This window comes from Salmo trutta, chromosome 12 (genome assembly GCF_901001165.1).
Source record: "Salmo trutta chromosome 12, fSalTru1.1, whole genome shotgun sequence".
In the NCBI taxonomy this organism is placed as follows: domain Eukaryota; kingdom Metazoa; phylum Chordata; class Actinopteri; order Salmoniformes; family Salmonidae; genus Salmo; species Salmo trutta.
In genome coordinates this window covers 89,019,706-89,038,303 of record NC_042968.1, presented here as the reverse complement: position 1 = coordinate 89,038,303, position 18,598 = coordinate 89,019,706, and the positions used below count along the sequence as shown (strand labels likewise).

At 42.4% G+C, this 18,598-nt stretch overlaps 1 protein-coding gene across 1 annotated transcript in view; it reads left to right on the top strand.

The window, feature by feature from the left end:
• LOC115204625 (protein furry homolog) overlaps window positions 1-18,598 on the top strand; it is a gene marked incomplete at its 5' end in the record, with an annotated part of 87,158 nt that overhangs the window by 19,393 nt on the left and 49,167 nt on the right. Inside the window, 11 exon segments of the mRNA XM_029770296.1 lie at window positions 674-791; window positions 894-964; window positions 3,430-3,580; window positions 7,444-7,547; window positions 8,646-8,737; window positions 9,857-9,950; window positions 10,172-10,391; window positions 11,804-11,925; window positions 13,014-13,201; window positions 17,446-17,540; window positions 17,815-18,250. Coding sequence (XP_029626156.1) covers window positions 674-791; window positions 894-964; window positions 3,430-3,580; window positions 7,444-7,547; window positions 8,646-8,737; window positions 9,857-9,950; window positions 10,172-10,391; window positions 11,804-11,925; window positions 13,014-13,201; window positions 17,446-17,540; window positions 17,815-18,250 — 1,691 coding nt within the window.

Genomic DNA, 18,598 nt, shown 5'->3' with positions numbered 1-18,598 from the left:
ATGTATTCATGTTGTTGTTGTTGTTTATGTATTTATGTTGTTGTTTATATATTTATGTTGTTGTTGTTGTTTATGTATTTATGTTGTTGTTTATATATTTATGTTGTTGTTTGTGTATTTATGTTGTTGTTGTTTATGTATTTATGTTGTTGTTTATATATTTATGTTGTTGTTGTTGTTTATGTATTTATGTTGTTGTTGTTGTTTATGTATTTATGTTGTTGTTTATATATTTATGTTGTTGTTGTTGTTTATGTATTTTGTTGTTGTTTATATATTTATGTTGTTGTTGTTGTTTATGTATTTATGTTGTTGTTGTTGTTTATGTATTTATGTTGTTGTTTATATATTTATGTTGTTGTTGTTGTTTATGTATTTATGTTGTTGTTTATGTATTTATGTTGTTGTTGTTGTTTATGTATTCATGTTGTTGTTGTTGTTTATGTATTTATGTTGTTGTTTATATATTTATGTTGTTGTTGTTGTTTATGTATTTATGTTGTTGTTTATATATTTATGTTGTTGTTTGTTGTTCAGGCAGGACAGGAGAACATCCGCGTGTACTGTTGTTGTATTTATTGTAATGTTGTTGTTGTTTATGCATTTATGTTGTTGTTGTTTATGTATTTATGTTGTTGTTGTTTATGTATTTATGTTGTTGTGTGTTGTCCAGGCACTACGTCCAGCAGTAACACAGTAGTGGCAGGACAGGAGAACTTCCCAGAGACAGAGGAGTCCAAGCTGGCCAGAGAGAACGAGGAGAGGTGGGTCCCCATCACAGCACCTTTTGGGTAGATATTTTATACAATCATTTCAAATAAGTTTATTATTCAGAAATCAATGTGATGACACTTTAAAGTTAAAGCCTACCCTCACCGTGTGTGTGTTCTCAGGGCCAAGGCTCACAACAGACTGGAGTCTCGCTACAGTAACAGCTCTGGCGGTTCCTATGACGACGAGAAGAGTGAGTAGAACCTTAAACTGACAGATTTTTATGGGGATTTTTTTTATTCTGCTAATTGATTTTCCGTGAGGGCGCGGAACCTCACTGCAGATTCCTCTGCAGTCTGTAAACACACACATCCCTATGGGAAAGGGCCTTGGGCCCTGCATTCCTCTCCACAATGTCCTCATAGTGTTAGTCACTTCAACCTCGTTAGTAGTCTGTTGTTGTAATTATCACTAATTCCGTAGCGTCTTTGACAAACTGACAGGAGATTTACACACACACACACACACACACACACACACACACACACACAGCGAGAGAAAGAGAGAGAGAGACCGAAAGGAGATTTACAACTAAAAGATAGACATGCTTTGTGACAGATGTAGGATCTTAATTTGAGCCAGTTTGCTACAGCAGGAAAATAATCCTGCAGCAACAGGAAATTAGAATTATTATGTGGATTATAATTAATGGACATTTTTGTAGGAGTTGATACATTTTTCATTAGGGAAAATTAAGTCCAAAATTTCTATGTGGAAATTGCAAACTTCAGAAGCCTTTTCAAACCTTAAATAACCTACACTTTTTAGATTTCCTGCATTGTGGGAAAGTTATCCTGCTAACAGGGTGATCAAATGAAGATTCTACATCTGGTGCTGGAGTTTGGCTGAGCAGCCTACACTGCCTACTCTGACCACATGTTCCAATGCAGGAGAGCGAGGTTCACTTCTAAGTGCAGGCAGGCACTTCCTTTCCTCCCTTATCTGTTTCCCCCTCTCCTTCAATCTACAGCAAAATATAAAAGGTGAATAGATTGTCACATTCGAGAGAGATTTGCTCCTACTTTCCCCACATCTTCTAACACAAACATGATATGGACAGGATACAGACAAGATACAGGCAGGATACAGACGATGTTCTACAGTATCACTTTCCCTTACAGACATATCAGACACCAGCACAGAGATTCTGTCTGGATATCAGCCGTACCAACCACAGTGTCAGCCTGTCATCAGTGAAGGCATTCTGTCTGTGTTTAGCCTGCATGCTTTGGGAGGAATCCAGGCCAGTGTGTGCGTGTGTGTGTGTGTGTGTGTGTGTGTGCGTCTGCCTTTTTGTCTGTCTCGCGATCAAGAGTATATGTCTCCCACTCAAGAGTGTGTGTCTATGTCGCTCTCAAAAATGTGTGTGTGTGTTTGTGTGTTCTGCGATGTCTGATTGACTAATCGCATACCGCACATTCATGAGGTCGTTCTGTGGTGGTTTGTCACCATGCTGTCACACGGTGGCTCTTCTTTCATCAGTCTTTAGGGTTTCCCTTATGGTTCAGGTTTTATTTTCTAACAGCGCTTACAGATTTTAATAAAAAACTTGCATGGTGCAAATGGAAAACCCCGCCCACCTGGCTCTCCAGGAAAGCTAATGCAAACAATCCATTTATCTTAAAGATTTCTAATAATATTCTAAACCCAGATCCGATTATCATTCTAAACCCAGATCTGATTATCATTCTAAACCCCAATCTGATTATCATTCTAAACCCAGATCTGATTATCATTCTAAACCCAGATCTGATTATCATTCTAAACCCAGATCTGATTATCATTCTAAACCCAGGTCTGATTATCATTCTAAACCCAGATCTGATTATCATTCTAAACCCAGATCTGATTATCATTCTAAACCCAGATCTGATTATCATTCTAAACCCAGATCTGATTATCATTCTAAACCCAGATCTGATTATCATTCTAAACCCAGGTCTGATTATCATTCTAAACCCAGATCTGATTATCATTCTAAACCCAGATCTGATTATCAATCTAAACCCAGATCTGATTATCATTCTAAACCCAGGTCTGATTATCATTCTAAACCCAGATCTGATTATCATTCTAAACCCAGATCTGATTATCATTCTAAACCCAGATCTGATTATCAATCTAAACCCAGATCTGATTATCATTCTAAACCCAGATCTGATTATCATTCTAAACCCAGATCTGATTATCATTCTAAACCCAGGTCTGATTATCATTCTAAACCCAGATCTGATTATCATTCTAAACCCAGATCTGATTATCATTCTAAACCCAGATCTGATTATCAATCTAAACCCAGATCTGATTATCATTCTAAACCCAGATCTGATTATCATTCTAAACCCAGATCTGATTATCATTCTAAACCCGGATATGAATATCATTCTAAACCCAGATCTGATTATCATTCTAAACCCAGATCTGATTATCATTCTAAACCCAGATCTGATTATCATTCTAAACCCAGATCTGATTATCATTCTAAACCCAGATCTGATTATCATTCTAAACCCAGATCAGATTATCATTATGTGTGTGTTGTGTTTTGTGTGTGTGTTTGTCTAAACCCAGGTCTGATCAAAAAAAGCTCCTGGCCCTAATTGTTAGAACATAACACTGTCAACATAACACTGTCTCCTGATTGGTCTATTCCCCCAGATGACCCTCTCCCGCCGTATGCTGGTTGGCTGATGAGCGTGTTGGAGACCAATCGGCCGCAGCCGTTGCCCATGCCAGTTAACGGAGGTTGCTGGGCGCCGCTGGTGGACTACCTTCCTGAAACCATCACACCTAGGGGACCACTACACAGGTAAACACACAACAATAAATATGATGAAAAACACTAGTCAACGACCTGCTTTTCCTGACTAAAACCATGAGGATAACGAGACGAGATGCCCTGAAAAAAAAAAACATTACTATTACAAATTACTTTTAATTTTAGTCTACGAAAGTGTGACGAAACGAGAATTCCATGTGAGACTGATGGACATTTAATTTGACATGAAGATTCTGCGGACTATTTTATGCAATCCTCTCATTGGCAGAATTGTCATCTTTCAGTTGAGCTGATCTGCTCTCCCACACAGCTCCCAGGCGGTCTCTTCAGTCACTCGTCAGTCTTTTCAACTGATGCGAAGCCAGCTAGGAAACAATACTGTTTAAAGATGTAGGATCTTCATTTGATCACTCCTTTTGTTGCTGAGAATTTTCCTGCACAGTAGGAACTGGAAACTTGTAGTGTATTCAAAGTAAAAAAAAATATTACAAAAATGCTTCTAAAGTTTGTAATTTTCACTTTAAAATGTCAGACTTCATTTGCCCTAATGAAAAATGTATCAACCCCTACAAAAAATGATTATAATCCACATAATATTTCATTTTTCCTGTTGCTGCAGGATTATCTTTCTGCTGTAGCAAACTGTCTCAAATAAAGATCCTTAATTTCATCTATTTTTGCTTTGATCTCATCAGAAGCTCTATTTTCTGGCATGCACTGTTATTCATTCATCTGGGTTGCGGTCCACTAATGCTATTTGTTGACTACTAGGAGTACAGTAATACTTCTGGCATTTCTGGAAAGCTCCAATTCGCCCCTTTTCAGGGAAACAACAGTTATTTATGACCTTGACGGTTATGATGGGGAGGAAGTCAGAGCAGTAAATTGTTTAACCTGTAGCCAAGACTTTATGATAGGCCTATATGGTAGACTAAGGCTAGCATTGGTTACAATATGCCACAATATCAATGTTGCCAGTATATGAGGGGATAGTAAGCCTAGTTGGACATGGCTATCTGAATGTGTACAGTAGCCAGAATATTCCATTATTTAATAGAAAAGAATGCACTGACTATTATGTGACTAAAATGGTGTGACTACAGGAATGGAATATATTATGTGACTGAAATGGTGTGACTAAGGGAATCTATTATGTGACTGAAATGGTGTGACTAAGGGAATGGAATATATTATGTGACTGAAATGGTGTGACTAAGGGAAGGGAATCTATTATGTGACTGAAATGGTGTGACTAAGGGAATGGAATATATTATGTGACTGAAATGGTGTGACTAAGGGAATGGAATATATTATGTGACTGAAATGGTGTGACTAAGGGAATGGAATATATTATGTGACTGAAATGGTGTGACTAAGGGAATGGAATATATTATGTGACTGAAATGGTGTGACTAAGGGAATGGAATATATTATGTGACTGAAATGGTGTGACTAAGGGAATGGAATATATTATGTGACTGAAATGGTGTGACTAAGGGAATGGAATATATTATGTGACTGAAATGGTGTGACTAAGGGAATGGAATATATTATGTGACTGAAATGGTGTGACTAAGGGAATGGAATATATTATGTGACTGAAATGGTGTGACTAAGGGAAGGGAATATATTATGTGACTGAAATGGTGTGACTAAGGGAATGGAATATATTATGTGACTGAAATGGTGTGACTAAGGGAATCTATTATGTGACTGAAATGGTGTGACTACAGGAATGGAATATATTATGTGACTGAAATGGTGTGACTAAGGGAATATATTATGTGACTGAAACGGTGTGACTAAGGGAATATATTATGTGACTGAAATGGTGTGACTACAGGAATGGAATATATTATGTGACTGAAATGGTGTGACTAAGGGAAGGGAATATATTATGTGACTGAAATGGTGTGACTAAGGGAATGGAATATATTATGTACATGATGTAAGGTAAGTTAGAGGTGTGTATGAACTATTTAATAAAACAAAAGAAAACTACAATGACTAAAATAGGACTTAAATGACTGTGACTAAAACTATACTTACATTTTTATTTATTTTACTAGGCAAGTCAGTTAAGAACAAATACTTATTTATAATGATGGCCTACCATGGAACAGTGGGTTAACTGCCTTGTTAAGGGGCAGAACAACAGATTTTTACCTTGTCAGCTCGGGGATTCAAACTTGCAACCTTTCGGTTACTGGCCCAACGCTCTAACCACTAGGCTACCCTGCTGCCCAATGACTGTGTCTAAAACTAGACTTAAATGACTGTGACTAAAACTAGACTTAAATGACTGTGACTAAAACTAGACTTAAATGACTGACTAAAACTAGACTTAAATGACTGTGACTAAAACTAGACTTAAATGACTGTGACTAAAACTAGACTTAAATGACTGACTAAAACTGGACTTAAATGACTGTGACTAAAACTAGACTTAAATGACTGTGATTAAAACTAGACTTAAATTACTGTGATTAAAACTAGACTTAAATGACTGACTAAAATAGGACTTAAATGACTGTGACTAAAACTAGACTTAAATAACAAAATGAACACTGACACACATGCACATACATTACACACGTGCACACACACACTCACACACATACACACACAGGCACCTGCATACCTTTCCAGCCAAGAGGCTGCTAATCTGCTGATCCAGCTGCAGGACAGAATGTAGAGAATGTGTTCCTCACCACCTAAAAATAATTGTCTCTGTCTCAGTAAGACAATATACTTATCTCTGTCTCAGTAAGACAATATAAAAATCTCTGATTTAGTAAGACAATATAATTATCTCTGTCTCAGTAAGACAATATAATTATCTCTGTCTCAGTAAGACAATATAATTATCTCTGTCTCAGTAAGACAATATAATTATCTCTGTCTCAGTAAGAAAATATAATAATCTCTGCTTTAGTAAAATAATATAATTATCTCTGTCTCAGTAAGAAAATATAATAAGCTCTGTCTCAGTAAGACAATATAATAATCTCTGTCTCAGTAAGACAATATAATTATCTCTGTCTCAGTAAGACAATATAATTATCTCTGTCTCAGTAAGAAAATATAATAATCTCTGCTTTAGTAAGATAATATTTATTTTACCAGGTAAGTTGACTGAGAACACATTCTCATCAACAACCTAGGGAATAGTTACAGAGGATGAATGAGCCAATTATAAACTGGGGATGATTAGGTGGCCATGATGGTATGAGGCCCAGATTGGGAATATAACCAGGACACCAGGGTTAACACCTATACTCTTATGATAAGGGCCATGGGATCTTTAATGACCACAGAGAGTCAGGACACCTGTTTAATGTCCCATCTGAAAGACGGCAACCTACACAGGGCAATGTCCCCAATCACTGCCCTGGGGAATATATTTTTTTAATATGTGAGGAAAGAGTACCTCCTACTGCCCCTCCAACACTATCTGGTCTCCCATCCAGGGACAACCCTGCTTAGCTTCAGAAGCAAGCCAGCAGTGGGATGCAGGGTGGTATGCTGCTGGCTTGCTGAGACAATATAATAATCTCTGTCTCAGTAAAACAATATAATAATCTCTGAGATCAGAGATATCATAGAGAGACACAGTCGAGGAAAAACGTGTGTCTATTTAAAATGCTGTCTGTCAACTGTGTGCGTGTTCTTCTCTATGGTTGGACTATATGACAATGTCATAAAATAAATTGTTTGGTGGAAAAACGTTAAAAGTTAAAGTTAATGTAGCATGTTTATCTCAAGACCTCTATTTGTGTTCCAAAACTTGTTTTTTGAAATGTGCAGATTTTTGCAAATTCCTTTTTTATTCTATTTGTTCATTTGTACAGGTTAACTAACTCAATCACATGCTGTGTTGTGCGTTCTCTCAGGTGTAATATAGCAGTGATCTTCATGACAGAGATGGTGGTGGACCACAGTGTGAGAGAGGACTGGGCCCTTCACCTTCCACTACTGCTGCACGCCCTCTTCCTAGGTACAGTACCATCTCTGTTTGTCGTCCGGGTTTGGCCGGTATAGGCCATCATTGTAAATAAGAAGTTGTTCTTAACTGACTTGCATAGTTAAATAAAGGTTAAATAAAAAAATACAAAATAATAATAATTCATCCAAACGTGTTAATGATGGACTGCGTGGGCGTGTGTGTGTGTAGTAGTGTGCATTTCTCCTTTGCCAAGATAATCCATCCACCTGACAGGTGTGGCATATGAAGAAGCTGATTAAACAGCATGATCATTACACAGGTGCACCTTGTGCTGGGGACAATAAAAGGCCACTCTAAAATGTGCAGTTTTGTCACACAACTCAATGCCACAGATGTCTCAGGTTTTGAAGAAGCGTGCAATTGGCATGCTGACAGCAGAAATGTCCACCATAGCTGTTGCCAGAGAATTTAATGTTCATTTCTCTACCATAAGCCGTCTCCAACGTTGTTTTAGAGAATTTGATAATACGTCCAACCGGCCTCACAACCGCAGACCACGTGTAACCACGCCAACCCAGGAACTCCACATACAGCCTCTTCACCAGTGGGATCGTCTAAAGGACAGCTGATTAAATTTAGTATTTCTGTCTGTAATAAAGCCCTTTTGTGGGGAAAAACTAATTCTGATTGGCTGGGCCTGGCCTGGCTCATGCAACAGTTTGAACTGTTGCATGTTGCGTTTATATTTTTGTCCAGTATAGTTCTATGATCTCACATGTCTATACTGAAGAGCTTCTTTGTGTCATGCATGGGGCCTTTACTGTTTCCTGTCCTGGATCCCTATAGGTCTGGACCCCAAAAGGTCTGGACCCCTACAGGTCTAACGTTGTCTCTATTCTCCAGGTCTGGACCCCTACAGGTCTAACGTTGTCTCTATTCTCCAGGTCTGGACCACTACAGGTCTAACGTTGTCTCTATTCTCCAGGTCTGGACCCCTACAGGTCTAACGTTGTCTCTATTCTCCAGGTCTGGACCACTACAGGTCTAACGTTGTCTCTATTCTCCAGGTCTGGACCCCTACAGGTCTAACGTTGTCTCTATTCTCCAGGTCTGGACCACTACAGGTCTAACGTTGTCTCTATTCTCCAGGTCTGGACCACTACAGGCCAGAGGTGTTTGAACACAGCAAGCGTCTCCTCCTCCACCTCCTCATCGCTTTATCCTGCAACAACAACTTCCAGGTATTTGTATTTATATTTAGTATGGATCCCCATTAGTTCCTGCCAAGGCAGCAGCTTCTCTTCCTGGGGTTTATTATGGATCCCCATTAGTTCCTGCCAAGGCAGCAGCTACTCTTCCTGGGGTTTATTATGGATCCCCATTAGTTCCTGCCAAGCCAGCAGCTACTCTTCCTGGGGTTTATTATGGATCCCCATTAGTTCCTGCCAAGGCAGCAGCTACTCTTCCTAGGGTTTATTATGGATCCCCATTAGTTCCTGCCAAGGCAGCAGCTACTCTTCCTGGGGTTTATTATGGATCCCCATTAGTTCCTGCCAAGGCAGCAGCTACTCTTCCTGGGGTTTATTATGGATCCCCATTAGTTCCTGCCAAGGCAGCAGCTACTCTTCCTGGGGTTTATTATGGATCCCCATTAGTTCCTGCCAAGGCAGCAGATACTCTTCCTGGGGTTTATTATAGGTCCCCATTAGTTCCTGCCAAGGCAGCAGCTACTCTTCCTGGGGTTTATTATGGATCCCCATTAGTTCATGCCAAGGCAGCAGATACTCTTCCTGGGGTTTATTATGGGTCCCCATTAGTTCCTGCCAAGGCAGCAGCTACTCTTCCTGGGGTTTATTATGGGTCCCCATTAGTTCCTGCCAAGGCAGCAGCTACTCTTCCTAGGGTTTATTATGGATCCCCATTAGTTCCTGCCAAGGCAGCAGCTACTCTTCCTGGGGTTTATTATGGATCCCCATTAGTTCCTGCCAAGGCAGCAGCTTCTCTTCCTGGGGTTTATTATGGATCCCCATTAGTTCCTGCCAAGGCAGCAGCTTCTCTTCCTGGGGTCCAGCAAAATTAGGGCAGTTATATATTTTTAACATTACAATACATCCACTCTGAAAAAAATGGTCCTGTTTAGTTGGGCGCAACGTAGCAAAACGTTTTCAAATGGGAAGCTTTGGCACAAGATAGGAATAAGACCAGCCATGTGTTTATGGTTGTGTGTAAGATCGTCTGTGTGTTTTCAGGTCATAACGTGTGTGTGTGTGGCTGTTTTAGGTTCATAGCGTGTGTGTGTGTGGTTGTGTGTGAGAAGTTATTTATTGTCTGTAAAACATGCTACATCCGTGTGTTTCCAGGTGATAGCCTCTGTGCTGCTGCTCACCAGAGAGATCAGTGACAACAAAACACTCACCATCAAATCTAGCTATCAGCCAGAATACCAGTACTCAGGTAACACACACACACACACACACACACACACACACACACACACACACACACTAGAGGCATCAGCAAAGACATTTGTGGTTAGAGAACGCAGTACTTCAGCATGAAGTAGTAACGACTCTGTCCGTTCTGTTCAGAATCATCAGCAAGGATCGTATTTAACACTAACCAGTTTTGCCGGTACACCTGTTCATCTCTGCTATTCACTTCCTGCTTCCTGTCAGGTGGTCCTGACTTCCTGCGGGAGTGGCAGGCATCCCCGGTGGCTGACTCTGGCATGAGCTCCTCCTCCAACTCTTCTTCTGCCAGTCTTGGCGGCGGCAGCACGGGAGGCAGTGTGGGTAACCTGCCCATGGTAACCCCCGACGACCTGGAGGACCTAGAGGACACGGCCAGTGAGGCGGACAACAAGACCAACAAACTGATAGAGTTCCTAACCACCAGGTACACACAGACACGCACGCTCACACACACATAAAGAGAGAGAGACTCACACACACACAATCACAAACACTTAAGACTGAAAAGATGCCTACATTTCAAATCAAATCTAATTGTATTAGTCACATGCGCGGAATACAACAGGTGTAGACCCTACAGTGAAATGCTTACTTACGAGCCCCTAAACAGTGCCGTTTCAAAAAATATGGATAAGAATAAAAGATAAAAGTATCAAGTAATTAAAGAGCAGCAGCAAAAATGAACAATATACACAGGGGGGTGCCGGTACAGAGTCAATGTGCGGGGGCGTTAATGTAGGTAGAGTTAATTAAAGTGACTATGCATAGATGACAACAGACAGTGGCGGTGGGGGGGGCAAGCCATCCAAGCCATAGTCTGGGTAGCCATTTGACTAGATGTTCAGGAGTCTTATGACTTGGGAGTAGAAGCTGTTTAGAAGCATCTTGGACCTAGACTTGGCGCTCCGGTACCGCTTGCCGTGTGGTAGCAGAGAGAACAGTCTATGACTAAGGTGGCTGGAGTCTTTGACAATTTGGGCTTTCCTCTGACACCACCTGGTGTAGAGGTCCTGGATGGAAGGAAGCTTGGCCCCAGTGATGTACTGGGCTGTACACACTACCCTCTGTAGTGCCTTGCGGTCGGAGGCCGAGCAGTTGCCATACCAGGCAGTGATGCAACCAGTAAGGATGATCTCGATGGTGCAGCTGTAGAACCTTTTGAGGATCTGATGACCCATGCCAAATCTTTTTGGTCTCCTGAGGGGGAATAGGTTTTGTCGTGCCCGCTTCACGACTGTCTTGGTGTGCTTGGGCCATGCTTGTTTGTTGGTGATGTGGACACCAGGGAACTTGAAGCTCTCAACCTGCTCCACTACAGCCCCCTCGATGAGAATGGGGGCGTGCTCAGTCCTCCTTTTCCTGTAGTCCACAATCAGCTCCTTTGTCTTGATTACGTTGAGGGAGAGGTTGTTGTCCTGGCACCACATGGCCAGGTCTCTGACCTCGTCCCTATAGGCTGTCTCATCGTTGTTGGTGATCAGGCCTACCACTGATGTGTCATCAGCAAACTTAATGATGGTGTTGGAGTCGTGCCTGGCCGTGCAGTCATGAGTGAACAGGGAGTACAGGAGGGTCGGTTGAGCACGTACCCCTGAGTGGCCCCTGTGTTGAGGATCAGCGTGGCAGATGTGTTGTTACCTACCCTTACCACCTGGGGGCGGCCCATTTGTGTATCTGTGAGAGTGTGTGCATATGGGGCAGTGGTTGTCACCTGTGTGCAGTGTGTCCATAGGTGCATGTGTGTGTTTGTGTGTGTGTGTGTGTGTGTAACCTGTGTGTGGTGGTGTGATGGTGGTGGGTACACAGTGCCTGGAGTACTGTTCTCTCCATACTCAGAGCGTTTGGCCCGCTGTGGGTCCACGAAGACATCACTCCTAAGAACCCCAACTGTAAGAGCTCTGACCAGCTGTCCAACTTCCTCCGACACGTCATCTCTGTCTTCAAGGAGTCCAAGTCAGGTAACACTTTATTATTAATAACGTAAACCATCTTTTTTTAATTTAAAAATAGATATTGTTAAGCATTTTATTGCGTAATGTCTCTAAATGTTGTCTGTCACTAGCAGCACCATTTCACCAAGTAACATTCAAAGTATGTGTTAATGTAGTTGGTGAATAAAGGTGATTCTAATACTTGTTTTATCACTAATTTGAAGCACTTTTGTTGTTCCTGAAGCCACATCACCACTTATGGAGCTCATAGCCTGGTTCCTCTCTAGGTTTCCTCCTAGGTTCTGGCCTTTCTAGGGAGTTTTTCCTAGCCACAGTGCTTCTATATCTGCATTGCTTGCTGTTTGGGGGTTTTAGGCTGGGTTACTGTACAGCACTTTGTGATATCAGCTGATGTAAGAAGGGCTTTATAAATACATTTGATTGATTGATATGATGTCATACAAGAGACCTGTGCCCAGATTCACAAAACCTTCTTAAGAAGCAATATAGACTTAAGAAGAAAGTTAAGCAAAGTTGCTATTCTTCAAAAAGGTTATTGGAAATGTTCTTGAGCTATTTCTTATGTTTCTCCTTAAGCAAAAAGTTAAGAAGAAATGTGATTCTTAAATAAAGTTATTGGATTTGTTCTTAATTCCAAGATAGCTAAACCCTCGTCTTAAACTCAGGGCAGTGAGAGAAAAATCTCATGAAAGCAACTGAACATGTTTAATTCACTCACAAACTTCATCTGAAAGTTTCAGTATTGATTATTTTAAACCCAAGAACATGTTTAAGAACAGTAATCTCAGTAGGAAATATGCTAACATGATTACCGTTGTTAGCTAGATAGCTAGCTAAACCGGTTGCCTAGCAACAAACCTCTTAAGAAGATTTGTAAGAAGATATTTGAGAAGTTCGTAAGAAAATCATTCAATCTTAAGATATTGTTGAGGAATTGTGTTTACGAACTATCTTATGAACTTCTTCTTTTTTTTATTAAGAACCTTAAGAAGTGTTTTGTGAATCTGGGCCCAGGAAATGCAGTTATTAACAAGTTCCTGGAGTATCTGGAGAATCATGACATCATTGTCTAATACTTTTTTTCCATTGGTCAGATTTCCACCTGGAGCAACAGTTGAGTGATGTAGCGTTGCAGACCGCTCTGTGCAGCTCGTCTCGTCACTACGCTGGGCGGAGCTTCCAGATATTCAGAGCTCTCAAACAGCCAATCAACGCTCACGCTGTCTCCGACCTGCTCTCACGATTGGTGGAGGTGGTGGGAGAGCACGGGGACGAGGTGCAGGTACGTGCATCTGTGTGTGTTTGTTCGTTCGTGCTTGCGTTCGTGCGTGTACCTAAAGTGTGTGTGTGTTATACAGGGGGTACAGGCTATATACAGGGGGTACCGGTACCGAGTCAATGTGCAGGGGTACAGGTTAGTCGAGGTTACTTGTAAAGTGACTATGCATAGATAATAAACAGAGAGTAGCAGCAGTGTAAAAACAAAGGTATTCCAGGGCTATGTGATGGAGGTAACAGTAATGTCTGTGTTCCAGGGCTATGTGATGGAGGTAACAGTAATGTCTGTGTTCCAGGGCTATGTGATGGAGGTAACAGTAATGACTGTGTTCCAGGGCTATGTGATGGAGGTAACAGTAATGACTGTGTTCCAGGGCTATGTGATGGAGGTAACAGTAATGACTGTGTTCCAGGGCTATGTGATGGAGGTAACAGTAATGTCTGTGTTCCAGGGCTATGTGATGGAGGTAACAGTAATGACTGTGTTCCAGGGCTATGTGATGGAGGTAACAGTAATGACTGTGTTCCAGGGCTATGTGATGGAGGTAACAGTAATGACTGTGTTCCAGGGCTATGTGATGGAGGTAACAGTAATGTCTGTGTTCCAGGGCTATGTGATGGAGGTAACAGTAATGACTGTGTTCCAGGGCTATGTGATGGAGGTAACAGTAATGTCTGTGTTCCAGGGCTATGTGATGGAGGTAACAGTAATGTCTGTGTTCCAGGGCTATGTGATGGAGGTAATAGTAATGACTGTGTTCCAGGGCTATGTGATGGAGGTAACAGTAATGTCTGTGTTCCAGGGCTATGTGATGGAGGTAATAGTAATGACTGTGTTCCAGGGCTATGTGATGGAGGTAACAGTAATGACTGTGTTCCAGGGCTATGTGATGGAGGTAACAGTAATGTCTGTGTTCCAGGGCTATGTGATGGAGGTAATAGTAATGACTGTGTTCCAGGGCTATGTGATGGAGGTAACAGTAATGACTGTGTTCCAGGGCTATGTGATGGAGGTAATAGTAATGACTGTGTTCCAGGGCTATGTGATGGAGGTAACAGTAATGACTGTGTTCCAGGGCTATGTGATGGAGGTAACAGTAATGTCTGTGTTCCAGGGCTATGTGATGGAGGTAACAGTAATGACTGTGTTCCAGGGCTATGTGATGGAGGTAACAGTAATGACTGTGTTCCAGGGCTATGTGATGGAGGTAACAGTAATGTCTGTGTTCCAGGGCTATGTGATGGAGGTAATAGTAATGACTGTGTTCCAGGGCTATGTGATGGAGGTAACAGTAATGACTGTGTTCCAGGGCTATGTGATGGAGGTAACAGTAATGTCTGTGTTCCAGGGCTATGTGATGGAGGTAACAGTAATGACTGTGTTCCAGGGCTATGTGATGGAGGTAACAGTAATGACTGTGTTCCAGGGCTATGTGATGGAGGTAACAGTAATGTCTGTGTTCCAGGGCTATGTGATGGAGGTAACAGTAATGACTGTGTTCCAGGGCTATGTGATGGAGGTAACAGTAATGACTGTGTTCCAGGGCTATGTGATGGAGGTAACAGTAATGGCTGTGTTCCAGGGCTATGTGATGGAGGTAACAGTAATGACTGTGTTCCAGGGCTATGTGATGGAGGTAACAGTAATGACTGTGTTCCAGGGCTATGTGATGGAGGTAACAGTAATGACTGTGTTCCAGGGCTATGTGATGGAGGTAACAGTAATGTCTGTGTTCCAGGGCTATGTGATGGAGGTAACAGTAATGGCTGTGTTCCAGGGCTATGTGATGGAGGTAACAGTAATGACTGTGTTCCAGGGCTATGTGATGGAGGTAACAGTAATGTCTGTGTTCCAGGGCTATGTGATGGAGGTAACAGTAATGGCTGTGTTCCAGGGCTATGTGATGGAGGTAACAGTAATGTCTGTGTTCCAGGGCTATGTGATGGAGGTAACAGTAATGTCTGTGTTCCAGGGCTATGTGATGGAGGTAACAGTAATGTCTGTGTTCCAGGGCTATGTGATGGAGGTAACAGTAATGTCTGTGTTCCAGGGCTATGTGATGGAGGTAACAGTAATGACTGTGTTCCAGGGCTATGTGATGGAGGTAACAGTAATGACTGTGTTCCAGGGCTATGTGATGGAGGTAACAGTAATGTCTGTGTTCCAGGGCTATGTGATGGAGGTAACAGTAATGTCTGTGTTCCAGGGCTATGTGATGGAGGTAACAGTAATGACTGTGTTCCAGGGCTATGTGATGGAGGTAACAGTAATGACTGTGTTCCAGGGCTATGTGATGGATGTAACAGTAATGACTGTGTTCCAGGGCTATGTGATGGAGGTAACAGTAATGTCTGTGTTCCAGGGCTATGTGATGGAGGTAACAGTAATGTCTGTGTTCCAGGGCTATGTGATGGAGGTAACAGTAATGGCTGTGTTCCAGGGCTATGTGATGGAGGTAACAGTAATGTCTGTGTTCCAGGGCTATGTGATGGAGGTAACAGTAATGACTGTGTTCCAGGGCTATGTGATGGAGGTAACAGTAATGACTGTGTTCCAGGGCTATGTGATGGAGGTAACAGTAATGTCTGTGTTCCAGGGCTATGTGATGGAGGTAAGAGTAATGTCTGTGTTCCAGGGCTATGTGATGGAGGTAACAGTAATGTCTGTGTTCCAGGGCTATGTGATGGAGGTAACAGTAATGTCTGTGTTCCAGGGCTATGTGATGGAGGTAACAGTAATGACTGTGTTCCAGGGCTGTGTGATGGAGGTAACAGTAATGTCTGTGTTCCAGGGCTATTTTTATTTATTTATTTATTTCACCTTTATTTAACCAGGTAGGCAAGTTGAGAACAAGTTCTCATTTACAATTGCGACCTGGCCAAGATAAAGCAAAGCAGTTCGACAACATACAAAAACACAGAGTTACACATGGAGTAAAACAACATACAATCAATGATGCAGTAGAAAAAAAATAAGACTATATACAATGTGAGCAAATGATGTGAGATAATGGAGGTAAAGGCAAAAAAATGCCATGGTGGCAAAGTAAATAAAGTATGGCAAGAAAAACACTGGAATGGTAGATTTGTAGTTTGAAGAAAGTTAAAAGTTAAAATATAAATAATATGGTGCAAAGGAGCAAAAAATAAATAAAATAAATAAATACAGTAGGGGAAAAGGTAGTAGTTTGGGCTCAATTAAAGATGGGCTATGTACAGGTGCAGAGATCTGTGAGCTGCTCTGACAGCTGGTGCTTAAAGCTAGTGAGGGAGATAAGTGTTTCCAGTTTTAGAGATTTTTGTAGTTCGTTCCAGTCATTGGCAGCTGAGAACTGGAAGGAGAGACGACCAAAGGAGGAGTTGGCTTTAGGGGTGACCAGAGAGATATACCTGCTGGAGCGCGTGCTACAGGTGGGTGCTGCTATGGTGACCAGTGAGCGGAGATAAGGGGGGACTTTACCTAGCAGGGTCTTGTAGATGACCTGGAGCCAATGTGTTTGGCGACGATTATGAAGTGAAGGCCAGCCAACGAGAGCATACAGGTCGCAGTGGTGGGTTGTATATGGGGCTTTGGTGACAAAACGGATGGCACTGTGATAGACTGCATCCAGCTTGTTGAGTAGGGTATTGGAGGCTATTTTGTAAATGACATCGCCGAAGTCGAGGATTGGTAGGATGGTCAGTTTTACGAGGGTATGTTTGGCAGCATGAGTGAAGGATGCTTTGTTGCGAAATAGGAAGCCAATTCTAGATTTCACTTTGGATTGGAGATGATTGATGTGAGTCTGGAAGGAGAGTTTACAGTCTAACCAGACACCTAGGTATTTGTAGTTGTCCACAAATTCTAAGTTAGAACCGTCCAGAGAAGTTATGCTGGATGGGCGGGCAGGTGCAGGCAGCGATCGGTTGAAGAGCATGCATTTAGTTTTACTTGTGTTTAGGAGCAGTTGGAGACCACGGAAGGAGAGTTGAATGGCATTGAAGCTCGTCTGGAGGGTTGTTAACACAGCGTCCAAAGAAGGGCCAGAAGTATACAGAATGGTGTCGTCTGCGTAGAGGTGGATCAGAGATTCACCAGCAGCAAGAGCGACATCATTTATGTATACAGAGAAAAGAGTTGGCCCAAGAATTGAACCCTGTGGTACCCCCATAGAGACTGCCAGAGGTCCAGACAGTGTGATGGAGGAAACAGTAATGTCTGTGTTCCAGGGCTATGTGATGGAGGTAACATTAATGTCTGTGTTCCAGGGCTATGTGATGGAGGTGTTGCTGACTCTAGAATCAGTGGTGGTGAACCTGGCTGAGTGTCTGAAGAACAGTGACCTGATGGCTGCTCTGACCAGGTAGGAGTTCTATTTCCCCTGTCTACACTTTCATATGTTATGCAGATATGTTGGCTTTATGTTGCAGACTTTATGTTGCAGACTTTATGTTGCAGACTTTATGTAATAGACTTTATGTAATAGACTTTATGTTGCAGTCTTTTGCCTTCAACAAGTCATCTAAATCAGCATAGGAAAGAGGCTACTTAGACAGTGGGTTTAGTTAACGGTATGGTAAACTATTCACTCTAATTGGAGGCAGATTCTAGCGTTGTTCTTTTTAACCCCTCTGTAGGACCTCCTCCCCGGACTTCTTGACCAATGAGAAGCTTGAGAAGCAGTTTAACAGGAAGAGCACTGGCCAGCTCAACCTGCCGGGGGTGGGGCTTAGCGGCCTCTCAGCCGAACGCAGCCGACACCAGCGGTCCTATTCTGTACCCAAAAAGTTTGGTGAGAGCGGCAACCAATCACACGATCCGCCTCGCAGCGCTACCCTCGACCGCATCCAGGCCTGCACCAATCACGGCCTGGGCCGGCCCGGACGGAGTATACACGCCTCCTCGGCGTCGACTAATCGAATTGATCCTAGCGTGCTGTCTGATCCTGCCCACGTGTCCCATCCTTCGTCCCTATTGGCTACGGTGTTCTGGGTGGCGGTGTCCCTCATGGAGTCAGATTTTGAGTTTGAGTATCAGATGTCCCTAAGGCTGGTCCACAAGTTGCTGTCTAAGGTGGGTCGTGTAAACATGGTCCACAAGCTACAGTCTAAGGTGGGTCGTGTAAACATGGTCCACAAGCTACAGTCTAAGGTGGGTCGTGTAAACATGGTCCACAAGCTACAGTCTGAGGTGGGTCGTGTAAACATGGTCCACAAGCTACAGTCTAAGGTGGGTCGTGTAAACATGGTCCACAAGCTACAGTCTAAGGTGGGTCGTGTAAACATGGTCCACAAGCTACAGTCTAAGGTGGGTCGTGTAAACATGGTCCACAAGCTACAGTCTGAGGTGGGTCGTGTAAACATGGTCCACAAGCTACTGTCGAAGGTGGGTCGTGTAAACATGGTCCACAAGCTACAGTCT